A 12,367-nucleotide genomic window follows, 5' to 3' on the forward strand; every position below is an offset into this window, starting at 1 on the left:
TTCAAAATGCTGCACGTTCCCAGTGTAGGTTTAATACATCTTTTTTTTTTCTAGTGACTCAACGCCAGCCAGACTGAGCAGGGAAAGGGCCTGTACATATCCTGCTATTGTCTTTATCGCTTCCTTTCTCTTCCATCTGTCCACAGTGTGTCCTCCAGTCCCCTTGCTGCCTCCTGTCTCTGCTTACCCAAGGATAAGCTCATCAGACTACAATGGCTCCATGGAGACAGAGGGTACATTTTTTTATAACTACTAAACTCACTCTAAGTCATTCTCTGCTTTGCATTTGGTCATTTTCTACCCATGTTGCAGAAACTGTAAGACTATTTGAAAAAAAAAAAACAAACTACAAAAATGGACCTAAAATCTTATATCTCTATATCTAGGTCTACCTTAAATGATAGGATCAATGACAATGTGTATTGCTTGCACAGCATCAGCAATGGACTGTGAAAAAAAGAGCACTGGATTACATAAGCTGACAAAACCCTCATCAGTTTATTGTCTCTCTGCAAGAAAAAGGTCAGGATCTCACATTGCTTAGCTTCACTCGAGGAGTTTCCTCAATCCCCCAGTGGAGTTATATTTTTATAAGAGGCTTAATCACCCTCCTTCCATAAACCAACCTCAGAAATACATTTTACAGTTTCTCTGTACAGAGTATCTATTGTCCTCAAACTTGAAAAATGTGCCAAGTTCAACATGGATTCCTTTCCTCTTAAGCTATGTAGGCTGCATGTCATGAAAAACATTCATAGCTCGAGCAATGCCACAGTTCAAGTAATGGAGGCAGGATACATCCGGACCTCTGGCAGTTCACACAAACATCGGAGGCCACATCACACTGACACCACCAAAGAGAGTGCATTTTTGTGGCAAATGTCAACCTCTCATAACAGCATTACCTTCACCACCATCATCATCGTCATACATTGCAACAATAGAAATACTGTTGGATTGCACGTTCTTCAAGCTTTCATCTTGTGGCATGTTTATAGAAAAAATATATATAGAATACAAAAAGCTTATACTTCTTTGAGTAACAGAATATAACATACAGTACTTCAGATTATGTTTTGATCAGCACATCAGCAGGTGTACATAAATTGCCCTCCCCTTGCCCAAATGCAATTACTGGACTAAACAGGGACGTAGTTTTGCTCACTATTAAGTGCTTTGGTCAATGGGTATAACATTGAATATGCTCTTACAATGGTATTCTACAAGATGTTAATGCTACATAATTATCCACTGTATATGAATGTCAGTTAAGAAAGGGGCAAACTGTCATGATGCACCACGACGTTTCACATATTCACACCTAGCATTTTACCCAAAAATGGTTTGGTCCACCAAACCAACATGACGCGATCAGTCTGTTTACAGCGCCATTTATTCCCCTCACAAATGCAAGTAGTAGTAACCCAATATATATCCAACGTATTGGTCAAATTTTCAAAACTGAATAAATTTTAACAAGGGAAACAGACATCTCAAGCAACATTAACTCTAGTTGTTGAAGTCAAACGAAGGTGCAGCACCTGACGTCAGTGAGCAATTTTCTGGTTGTCAACATCCCTACTGAAAGTGTCCATAAAAACAAACGGCAATAAATGAAGTACAAAATCTTTTTTGACGCTTAAACAGTCTCTTTGAAACAAAAAAAAAAAAGTTCAAGCTGACATTCAAGTTCCGGTCCCACTTCAATCTGAGAAATCCCATTCACAAAAACCGATGGAATCACTGTAGTGCAAAATTTTACACAATGCACCTCGATGCAGTCGTTCTCGCAGGATACAGTAAACATGTCCTTTTGTCTCCCTCTCTCCGCTGGATTACATTTCAGGCGCTGCAGGCGGGAGCCCCGCTGTGTGTTTTGGAGTCTGTAAGAGTTTGTGCTCCTCTATATGTTGAGAAGGCGTGGCTGCAGCTTTGGCATGTACTGGATGTGACAGCCGAACGTCCAGGGCGTCATTGTGTTGCGCTAAAGAGTGCAGGCGATAGTGCAGGACAAGGTCTTTCAGTGAGCAGTGGACGTCGTAGGGCTCAGCAAAGCCGTATCCGTGTGGTGTGCTGTAGATCATGCAATGCTTCACTTCTTCATTCACACTGAAACAAATCAAAAAGAAAAAAACCCATCAGTGAGTATTAAACAATTACACCATGTTTAATATTCATCTTGATTCATCCTTATGATGTAGCTTTCCAAAGTGATACTCACACAACAGAGCAGGCGTAGCACCCCTGTTTGCTGCTCTCACGGATCAGGAATGTTCCAGGAGCTTTACCTTGAAGCATCTCCTCAGCCTGCGTCCGACTCATTTCACCTACAAACCAACTCATCTCATCCTGGTGTGGCAAGTTCTTCTCATCTCCCTTCAAGACGTATGTGCTGGAAAAACAAGATTTGAACCATAACGCCTCTGAAACAATTCTGTATTTCATGTAAACGTTATTAGATCCATTCTTCAATATTTCTTCCAGAAGGAATTTTCTGGAACTTACTCATCAAGGCTGTCACTCTGTATCCCGAGCCAGTCATTTATGCGTTTCTGCCGTACACCTTTGTGATTAAGCCAGCTGCAAGGAGAAGTGCAAAGGAATGGTCAATTTTAACATAAAATGATTACACGTTACAGATCAGCTACAAAACGTCTCTTGCCTAAATTAGCTTGCAGTGATTTACCACAGAGACCACAAACAATATTCTGACGCAACTTACTTGAGGTACTGGTCTCTGATGTTGCGTAGCTGGATGAGGTCAGGTCGCAAGCTGTTCATCTTCCTATCCGTCTCTCTGTAGTCCTCCACCTGCGTTCTCAAGTCTTCCTCCAGATGAATTTTGCTGTCGTAGATCTCCCCGAGTCGACACTTCAGCTTCTCGTAATTTATCAGAAAGCTAGAGAGGGAAAGTAAAGGTTACAGGTTTGGACAGAGTTCAAGGAAAATGGTCTACATGCATCTAAATTAAACCACGCTTGGACACATTTTTTGGACCACGGTGTAATGAAGTACCTCTCCAGGTCTGTGTCGGCTTCCTCGGACTGATTGTTCCTTTCAAACTCCTCTCCATAACGCTCCTGTTCACGACACTGCTCCTCAAAGATCAGCATTGTCTCGTTAAAGGCCTCAATTGCTGTTCGCTTCATCTGGATTTCCTGCATCACAATGAAAACATCCAGTAAGAACAGACTCCAGAGACCGATGAATGTAAATTCTACTGTTTAGAGATGAACTGACATATTGACATAGGAGTTGATTTCAAAATTAGTTTTTACCTGTGAGGTCTTTGTGAAGGCTTCATACAGGCAATCAAACTCTTTCGACTTCTCTTGATACTGACTGTGAACCTCCTTCAGCTTTCTTCCAGCGACATCGACACTGTCTTCTTTCACCTAATGTCAAAAATTTCACTTCATCAAATATGTGCAATGCATAATCCTCTGCATTTAACCATCATCATCACTTACCAAACATTTTTGCAGACTGACCAATGTTCTCACTGGAAAATACAAAATGATGGTACAAACGAACCTGCTGGAAGCGGGACACAGGATGGGTGAGCATCAGATCCAGTGTGGCGTTGTATTCCACCAACGGATGGTGCTGATAGTGCCAAATGAGCTCCACTACTGAAGTGAACGTGAGGGGGTCCGAGAAGCCGTACTTCCCATCGCGGTGGTAAATCTTGATGAGCTTGTTGTGCCCGTCTTTCCTGTGCAACAGCAAAGGCCGAAATGAGATTATTGGTGTAAAATAAAATGTAAACACCTTTGATGATATTTGTGATCGTGCTGTGATCGGAGCGACTGTTCTCTTTTTCCTTCTGCTTACCTCAACGTCAGCGTGAAGTCTCCTTGCAGCTTTGTGGATGCGTCACGCACCAAAAAGGAGCCATCAGGTGTGTCTCGGAGCTTCTCATTCACCTCATCCCTGAGGGAAAATCAGTTAACAGTTAACAGATGTAACATACCAGTAGGTTAAACAAGCAAACAACACATACTGAGTGTCATTTTCACTTTCTAAGAATGATGGCATGTTTGATGCAGGACTGTTAAAGTTTCTTTATACTTTACCTGGTTATGTCTCCCCAATACCATTCAGCGTCCTGTAGTGAATACGCAGGTGGCGAAAGGCAGTTGTTGTTCATGGTGGAAGACGCTGGTTTTGTTGACCTGGGAGGGAGAGCTGAAAGTAAAAAAGAAAGACCGGTAAGAAAACATGAAATGCAACAGATCAGGATGATCTGAGACATATCAGAAACTGTAAAACACTGACTCCTTCAATATAATAACTGGTGCAATCAAGGATGTGTGTGTGTGTGTGTGTGTTAAGGAAAGACAGAGATCTCAATGTATACCCTGCCACAATAAACATGCACACACACCAACACACACTCTCTCTGTCACAGCCTGTCAAGATCTGAGGACAAGCCCGGGCATGTTTCCAGGAGATATCACTTGCCACATCATTGCCAAGACCTTAAGTGTGGTCAGCATCAAAAAAAGGAATTGCGGCCTCATTTCTGAGCATTATCAGTCAACAACTATAAAACATGTTTTCTTTTATTATTCCAAGTATTCTCATAATTAGGTTTTCAATTCCCAGTAACTCTTGCTAAGTAGATTAAAGTGTAATTTATAAACTTTGGCACTGTCCTGAATTGCATGAGAAGCATTAAAAAGACCATGAATTGCATTTTGAGCTTCCTGGACCATCCCTCCCATTTTGTAATCATTGCATGCTTACAGATCCTCATAAGTTTTCCATCAACCTTGAAGGAAAAAAAAAAATCTGTGAGTCTGGCCGAAAGACTAAGCGTTTTCCTAAAAATGAAAAAGGAGGGCAAACCGCATCAAGAGGAGGTGAAGGGCGATATATTTCACTGCAGGACAAAAGTGCCTTTCATGAGGCAGTTGGGGAGAATACAAGAGCACCCTCAGAGAGGAGAAAATGTGGGTTTCTCCCACCATCCGCTCTCCTCTTTTTCTGACCTTAAAATAAACAAAAGGCAGGTGCAGCAGCACAGTGGCAGGCACAAAACGAAAAGCTGCGGCCCCTGAACTCAGCAAAATTAAATCTGCACACCTTCCCCTTTCTGTCTGCTGCCAAGAAACTCCACTGGCTTCCAAAACCCACATGCACATACCAGCCCAGACCAGAGCCACGTTAATTTCAGTATGAAATAATTAAAAAAAAAAAAATTAACTTATCAGTTACACTGTAGTTTGCAATGTGTCCAATCGAGAAAACACATAAAAGGGTACATTAAGTCTTAATAACCAAACTCAGGGATTGTCTCTACTACACTGATGAAGCATAGACCTTACAGGAGCAACACAGGGTCTCATTCACTGTATTGTTCTGACGGTGTGTCAGTGATATTCATTTAAAGTAAAAGCATTTAATTTTCATAGTCTGTTAAATTTTTATTAACTGTTGTCATCAGTAACAGTCTTCAAATATTTCATATATGGCAGCTAAAATTATGGTGCAATTTTAATTAGCTAAAGTCAAATTAATTTAGCTAGGCAGCCTAGTTATTTAGAGCAAGACATGTCTGGACCGAAACACAAGCGTTATTCACCATTAGGACAATGTAACAACGCCTCGGTCAAATGACAAATGTGAATAAAACACCAACTGTTCGTGAGTTGCCGGAGTTAAGTCATGAGACGAGCTGTCTAGTCTGCTTGCCTCTAGCCTACTTTCAGAGCTAGCGCACAAATTAACCACGGCTGGCTGCAGAGGAGAACAAAGCGGTCGTTTCATGCGGCGCTCATTAACGCACCCTCAACTATATCCCCTTCAAACTGCGCCCTCCACACTGCATTACTCCTGGAGTCCCCCTCCTCTTGGTTTGTGAGGAGATGCGAAACCGCGGCGCGTTTCTGCCCAAGTTTGTCATATGTGCTGGGACAAAAGAAAAGAGGCAAGCCACTGCGTCTGGTCCACCGAAAGGTATTACGTAATTGGCAAGTGAATTGCGCTATGCATGCCTGGGCAATGCCAGTGGGGGAGCGCAGCGCCGAGGACCTCGCCATTATAACGTTTTACTAACACCTGCACGGCATTTGTCAGTTGTCAACTTTATTGCAGACATTACATAAGCTGGTGCCAGCAAAAGCAAAAAGCAAAGAATGAATAAAACGGTTTCCGACCCCCCGCAGATCAGACAATGGCTGCGTTTAACCCTAACTTACCTGGTGGTGCTTGATCCATTTCGATGTAGAATAAACCTTCGGGAGGATAAACCATTCCTGTTTCACAAGAGTAGTCCAGGTTGCTGTTGTTGTCTTTGTGTGCAATATGAAAACGATGCACGTATGTTTTGCCGCAAAAGGACCTAATTTAGGCTACTTCAGTGCAGTCATAAGACGCCACGTACTACATGGATTTAGACAAAAAGAAAACTCCTTCGATTCCGAGTCCATGAAAAAATCCTGCTGTCCAAATGTGTTCTCTCAACATAGGCTGTATAACTTGGGTTTTTTTGTCAGGGATGTAGATTGTCTGTCCATGCCTTCTCCCAGTGCGGCGGAGCTCTACTTTACTTCATCTCGGAAGTGCAGCGACTTTAAAGGGCTGTTCGTAACATCATCTTGGCACGGTCCAACCCGCTGCTACAGCGGGGGTGTTTCTCTGCCGTGCAGGATTCTTTGTCATGTAAAACACATTCAGGAAAGTTTATATTACATAGTTTTGACAAAAACACACACAAGAACATGGATGCGTAATCTACAAAAGAACATGTTATTTGGCTAATTCAACTCCCATTTCCGTAGCGTATCAGACATTAGTAACCCCTACATTTTAATGGTACATTCCAGACCGTTTCATTCAACTCTCCTCTGGCTGCACTGTAACAGCTGAAAAATTCCTTCCAGGGCATGAATGGAAAAGAAAAACCTGGTCTATTAACTTGAATCATAAAAAAAATGAAAATGATCTAACCTGCACCTTATATGTTTTTCATAATTTAAACAAATAGAAATTAAAGCATCTTATGCTACTTTAGTTGTGCTCTAATTAACTGGTGAGAGAATAGGTTGTTATACAATGACATCATGCATTAGGTTTTATGATAATTAAACTGTGTTCAGCAGGCTTAGACGCTTTTGTCTGAGAGGCGACAGAGTAGCCTGCCTAGTTGGCAAGTGTGTATTATATTCTTGTTGAGCTTGTCAAACACGTTGAGCAACAAAAATGGCATCTTGACTGCCGCCACTTGTAATTATTGCTGCTCTGCGATCATCCGGTTGAAGAAACAATAGGTAATAGCAGGTGTGTTAACACCTGTGCACATCAGTGGCTTAAAAAATACATGAAGGGCAGAGAGAATTGATTATTTAATAATAAGATAATTGGGTGTTTCTGTCTTCATGTGCTGAAAACGGCAAGAGAATTAGCACTGCTATCTCCTTATACTCTTATGTTGGATGAATACATGCATTGTTGCTCGTTCATGACACAGAATGACATTGTGCTGTAAATTTAAACAACCAGAGGCTCTTACACCAGCTGACATTAGGGGCTGCAGGGAGAGTGAAACAAGGCCAGCATGGTCAGAGGTCTGTCTCTGTTGGTGTCCAGGCGTTTATGGCCGGTCCCCTTTTGACCCAAGGACAGAGAGTCAGGGGAGGTAATTGCCTCCAGCATTCCTTTTTCCCATCAGTAAGATGATTCTTTCCTGTGTCCAGTCAGTGCCCATGAAACGTCCTAAACTAACAGCCATGAGGGAGCATATTATGGCAAGAGAACAGAAACATACCACACAGACACATACAAATGTGCACTTGCGTGTGTGTGGCTAATTCAAGGAAACACGAAATGGGTTTATTAACATTTTTAGACAAAGAAAATCAGTGTTGGCAAGTCTCTTTTAGGCATTAGATCCACCATTTGACAGGTATGTAATTGTGTCGGTGTGCACACATATGGGTGAATGTCCTCACATGTGCCTGTGTGTATTTGTGGGTGCATTGTATGAATGTTTGCTCGTGTGCTTTCCATGCATTCATACTTTAAGAAGCCTTGAAGCCTGTCACGGCATGTCACCTGGCTCCTACCCAACCCCCCCCCCCCTCGATGTCAGAAGAGCACAGAATTTGCCCCCTTAACTTCTGGGTCTGACCTCTGTGACACATTTCACTACCACCACCTCCTTAAAACACAACACCCTTGTATCTGGGCTCCAGACATGTTAGTGGGGGACATTGTGGCATAGGTAGGGTACGATGAGCTCCAGTCTCTGGGCTTTGTGTTGGGGATAGGTTGTCTCTATGATCACTATTAGGAAAAGCTGAAATAGTTAGGGATGTTGATGCTGGTGTGTGTTTGCGTGTGTGCCCCACTCGTGCTGTGTGCGTGTAGTGACCAGGCTGAGGGAGGGTCGACTTGCAGGATAAACTTATAGGCTCTGCCCCCCAGATCCAGGCAGTCCTGATGGGATCAGTGAAGGCTAATCGTAAGATTAGCAGGATAGGCTGATACTGCAAGCCTGCCAGCTGCCTGCTAGCTGATGTGACTCATCTTGATATCCACCACCGCAATATGCCACTGGACTGTGGGAGTGCTGGGAGCCTCGGCACGAGTTTCAAATTAATAAACAGATGTTCCTCTGTGTTAAATGTAGATAACAGTTAAACTCTAATTCTGTTAGATTTACATTTTTGACACTGATCTGTCAAGCAACATAGACTGACTACAGAGGTGCCCTTATAGGCAACAAATATTAAGCAGAGTAGGTGTTAGAGATATTACACTTTGGTCATTTTTCTGGTCAGGAAAGCAGAGCCAGGAGGAAATGACAATTACAAATACATAAGACCTCAGGAGAATGACAAACAGGATGGTTTCTGTGTCCTAGAGATTATTAGGTCATTGTGGTCAATGCGTTGTACAAGAACTCAGCTGTGAAATTATGAAAAGAGTGTTAATCCCCATATTTAAGAGTGTTAAATGTGTACACGATAGGCCTCCTGCTGTCATTCACTTAGCCACACTAAGTCACACCCACCAATATTTGTAGAATCAGTGGAATAATCTCTTGGCTTTCTAGAGTAATGTTTGCTTGGATTTAGATCAATAACTGTGTCAAGGAATATTATTCATTAGCTGTTTTCATATTTCCTGTGCAGTGCAATGTAGGACACGTTTTATCAGGATTTGTTTTGTTTGTTGTCCATCAGAAAAGTCCCAAAGACACAACACAGTGAAACCATGTCAGGGATTAGTTCAGTTCACCGATGTGGGTATCTGTGTCATGGTCTCGCATTGTAGCCCTGGGTGAATTGCACATCTCTCAAATCTTCTGTACTGTAGTGTGCTGCTATTCACGGCCATTGAAGGGATGCATAATGGTCTTGGCAGGGCGGTCGACATTCACCATGGAGAGACTGTGGGGTTTCCCTGATCAGTGGCCAGAACCAGCACACAAAGCACGCAGTAGTCCTGCCAGAGGCAACTCAACTGTGGGCAGAGTGTAGGGCGGCTATGGTCTGGCCCCCAGGACCCTGCCATTGTGGAAATGTAAGTGGGGACAGTGTCTGAACGGCTAGAGTTGGAACAGAAAACTTTGGATGACCAAAACTATGAGCTTCAAATAGCTGGGCCCTGGGAAACATAGCTTGTTCTTTTAAGGAGGTCAAAGAGAAGCCAAAAAGAAGGAAAAAAACAGAAAACCAATGTTTGGTGGAGGGAATGTCAAATTGGAGGCTACTGTTACTATAGACATCAGCAAAACTGACATAGTCTTTTTCCATATGCTTCAGTTTCTGTCCGTCTGACTCTGTCTGTCAAGTCTAGACCTCTCCCTCTCTCTATGTGTCCTCTGCGTTAGCCCCCGGTGGTCATACCCACCACTCATCATCTGTCACTCCACTCTGCCAGAGCCTAATCTTACTAACAGAGGTGACAACTGAGGTACTCGTGGCATGCCACCACATAACGTCTACCAGCTGAGTGTCTGAGTTATGCCGAGGATGATGATCCTGTGGTATCCAGCAGCCTTCCCCACCTCTCTGCTTAAGTGGAGCGCCAAAGAAAGGCCTGACCGTGAAGAGTGTAAGCACAATACATGAGGTGCTGCCAGTTTTTCCATCTTTGTATCATCAAGTATGGATCAAAGTCGGTTGTAGATCTGCAACTAACTCTTGTTTTCATCACTGGATAATCTGTTGTTTTTTTTTTGTTTGTTTTAAATTTAAGTAATAATGGCAGTGCAAAACTCAAAGCCATTCATTTGTAACCATACAAAATGGCAAAAAAGCCATTACTGTAGTATTTCTGCTTAATAAACAATCAGTAGATTATTAAAAATCTACTTATCATCAGCACTAGCCATAAGAAATTCTCAGTTGTAATAACTGTAATAACAAATAACTGTATTGTTCCTGAGACAGTGTGACTCAATAGGTTCACAAATAGAAAAGTCATGTTGCAGTCAGTGCGCACGCACATCTTGTGAACTCTGACTCCTTACAGAGAGGAATCATGTATGTCAGTGAGCAAAGGATTCATGGCTGGAAGCTCAGTGAAGTTAATCTAGTAACCTCTCTCTCTCTCTCTCTCTCCCTCTCTCTCTCTCTCTCTCTCACACACACACACACACACACACACACACACACAAAAACACACACAAACACACACACACAACCCCAGGCTTCATGCAAAGCAAAATTGAGAAGCTGAGACTTCTTTCAAGCTCCTCTGCAGTTGCCCCCCCTTCATATAAAAGGACACTACTCTCAGCTACACAGCCATCACATCAGCACTATAACTCTATTAGGCACAGCTCCAGGACACACTAAGCAACCCAAAGCCCACAATGGCATCATTGTCAGTGGGGATTGCAGCCATTGTCGTCCATGCTACAGGATTTATTCCCCTCCTCCCATATTGTGACCTTCACCTTTGACCCCAACTGCCATCTCACATGCTCTGGGACTGAGAGCTTGTGAGGCTTTATGCCTTCCAGGTCTTAAATGCTCCCTTACAATGACCCAAGCCTGCTAAGTGGCTTCTTTCCACAGTGCCAGTGTTGGGACGATTCAGGTTAGTGTCAGCAAGGAGAGAGAGGGTGGGGTGGGGAGGGGGTGTAGGGGAGGGTGGGGTGGAGGGGGGGTCAGAGTATGGAGTTGTGGTTGGACTGATTGACCCTTAGAAAAGGTCAGTTGGAAGGCATGAGAGGAGAGGAGCTGCCTAAATGGCTCTTTTCTCTCCCTTGTCTCCCCCTGGCCAGGGCAGAGACTCTGTATGGTTATTTATGAGCGTGTGGGAGAGCTGGCGAGGCTGCAGTGAAACCCACCAGCCCTCTTTGTTGCGATGGCTGGGCTGGGCTGAGGTGCCTGTCATTGGTGCGGTTCTGTCATATATACGTGCACGCACACGCAAGGGCTCACAAACTATTAAGAACCCCTCCCAGAGCTGCAAGGACAGAGGAGAGGACTCTGTTGCGAGGCAGATTTGGAAAATGAGGTGTGCTTCACACAATAGCTGTCAGCAGTTTGATAGATGCCTCTCAGGCATCTAAACCCCATGAAACTTAAGGAAACTGGAGGCCACTGACATTACTCTGAATCAAAGTTTGTGACATGTTTGTATAATATCATTATTCTGATATAAGTCAAGACATCACTTGGGATTTTGTTGTTTTTTGCTGTTACATTATACCATATGTATACCATATGTATTTGACCAGTCTTATTAACTGCCGCTATATGAATCCCCTATTACTGAAAAACTTTAGTAATAAAGTTTTTAAATATTGTATAAAAGCATCAATACTCATACACAAAATATTCTGTGGTCTGTATTTAGTCAGTTTGACAGTAAATGAGTTTGTCAGTATTATTCAGAACATGCACAAGCCCAGCTCAACCACTTCTCATAGTAAATACATGATGTGTGAGATTGTCATGAGTCACATATTCCTTCCTCATGAGTTTGATATTTGAGAGAATAAATTAGCTTTGCCTTCCCAGAATTGCATGCAGTTACCGTTCACACCACTGCAGCGCTCTGCCAGTGTAACACACACCACTTTTCTTTTTTTCTTTTTTTTCTTTTTTTTTCCTGACAAAGTTAAATTAAGCTTGAATTTCACGCTAAAGTCAAATGGTCATGATGTCATGGTTTGAGGACAGAATGACTCGGTTTGTCTGTTGACTGAGAAGGCCTATTCTTGCATGTTTGGGTGGGAGCGTAGCATATAATTGCAGAGCGGGATAGCATGAGGGGATGGGGGAGGGAGAGAGTTAGCACGCAACATGAGTTTTGGCCCACAGTTGCTGGTGTGGGTGCCAAACTTGTCTAGAGGGCTGCTGTGTATATCTGTGCACGAGGCTAGTTCTGCTCTGCCTAGAGG

At 43.0% G+C, this 12,367-nt stretch overlaps 2 protein-coding genes across 3 annotated transcripts in view; one reads left to right on the forward strand and one right to left on the reverse strand.

The window, feature by feature from the left end:
* Positions 1-12,367, forward strand: part of sgip1b (SH3GL interacting endocytic adaptor 1b) — a 46,752-nt gene that overhangs the window by 1,153 nt on the left and 33,232 nt on the right. Inside the window, exon 3 of the mRNA XM_071490754.1 lies at positions 147-233. The gene's annotated coding sequence lies outside the window, so the exon portion shown is untranslated. The remainder of the gene's footprint in view (positions 1-146; positions 234-12,367) is intronic.
* LOC139628745 (phosphatidylinositol 3-kinase regulatory subunit gamma-like) lies at positions 475-6,569 on the reverse strand. 2 transcript variants are annotated; one of them, XM_071490762.1, is made up of 10 exons: positions 6,204-6,569; positions 4,077-4,188; positions 3,835-3,933; positions 3,535-3,715; positions 3,279-3,395; positions 3,016-3,158; positions 2,723-2,899; positions 2,506-2,580; positions 2,222-2,392; positions 475-2,109 (listed from the first exon to the last, which is right to left on the reverse strand). In XM_071490762.1, exons 1-10 carry the CDS (start codon positions 6,256-6,258, stop codon positions 1,836-1,838), a joined length of 1,404 nt encoding a protein of 467 aa, XP_071346863.1. In that variant the 5' UTR covers positions 6,259-6,569; the 3' UTR covers positions 475-1,835. The 2 variants fall into 2 exon arrangements, with proteins under 2 accessions (XP_071346863.1, XP_071346861.1); XM_071490760.1 differs by lacking the exon at positions 6,204-6,569 and adding an exon at positions 5,792-6,152.

Source organism: Trachinotus anak, unplaced genomic scaffold (genome assembly GCF_046630095.1).
Source record: "Trachinotus anak isolate AG129_WGS33_773 ecotype Australia unplaced genomic scaffold, CSIRO_AGI_Tana_v1 ptg000012l, whole genome shotgun sequence".
Taxonomy (NCBI): domain Eukaryota; kingdom Metazoa; phylum Chordata; class Actinopteri; order Carangiformes; family Carangidae; genus Trachinotus; species Trachinotus anak.

Bases quoted from the DNA above. Each gene is read 5' to 3' on its own strand.
- LOC139628745 (XM_071490760.1), bottom strand. From the start codon at position 6,044: ATGGCGAGGTCCTCGGCGCTGCGCTCCCCCACTGGCATTGCCCAGGCA. The intron at 3,716-3,834 runs GTAAGCAGAAGG...GCTGTTGCACAG, and splicing joins GACTTCACGCTGACGTTGAG to GAAAGACGGGCACAACAAGC. The intron at 2,393-2,505 runs GTAAGTTCCAGA...TTGTTTTTCCAG, and splicing joins CAGAGTGACAGCCTTGATGA to CACATACGTCTTGAAGGGAG.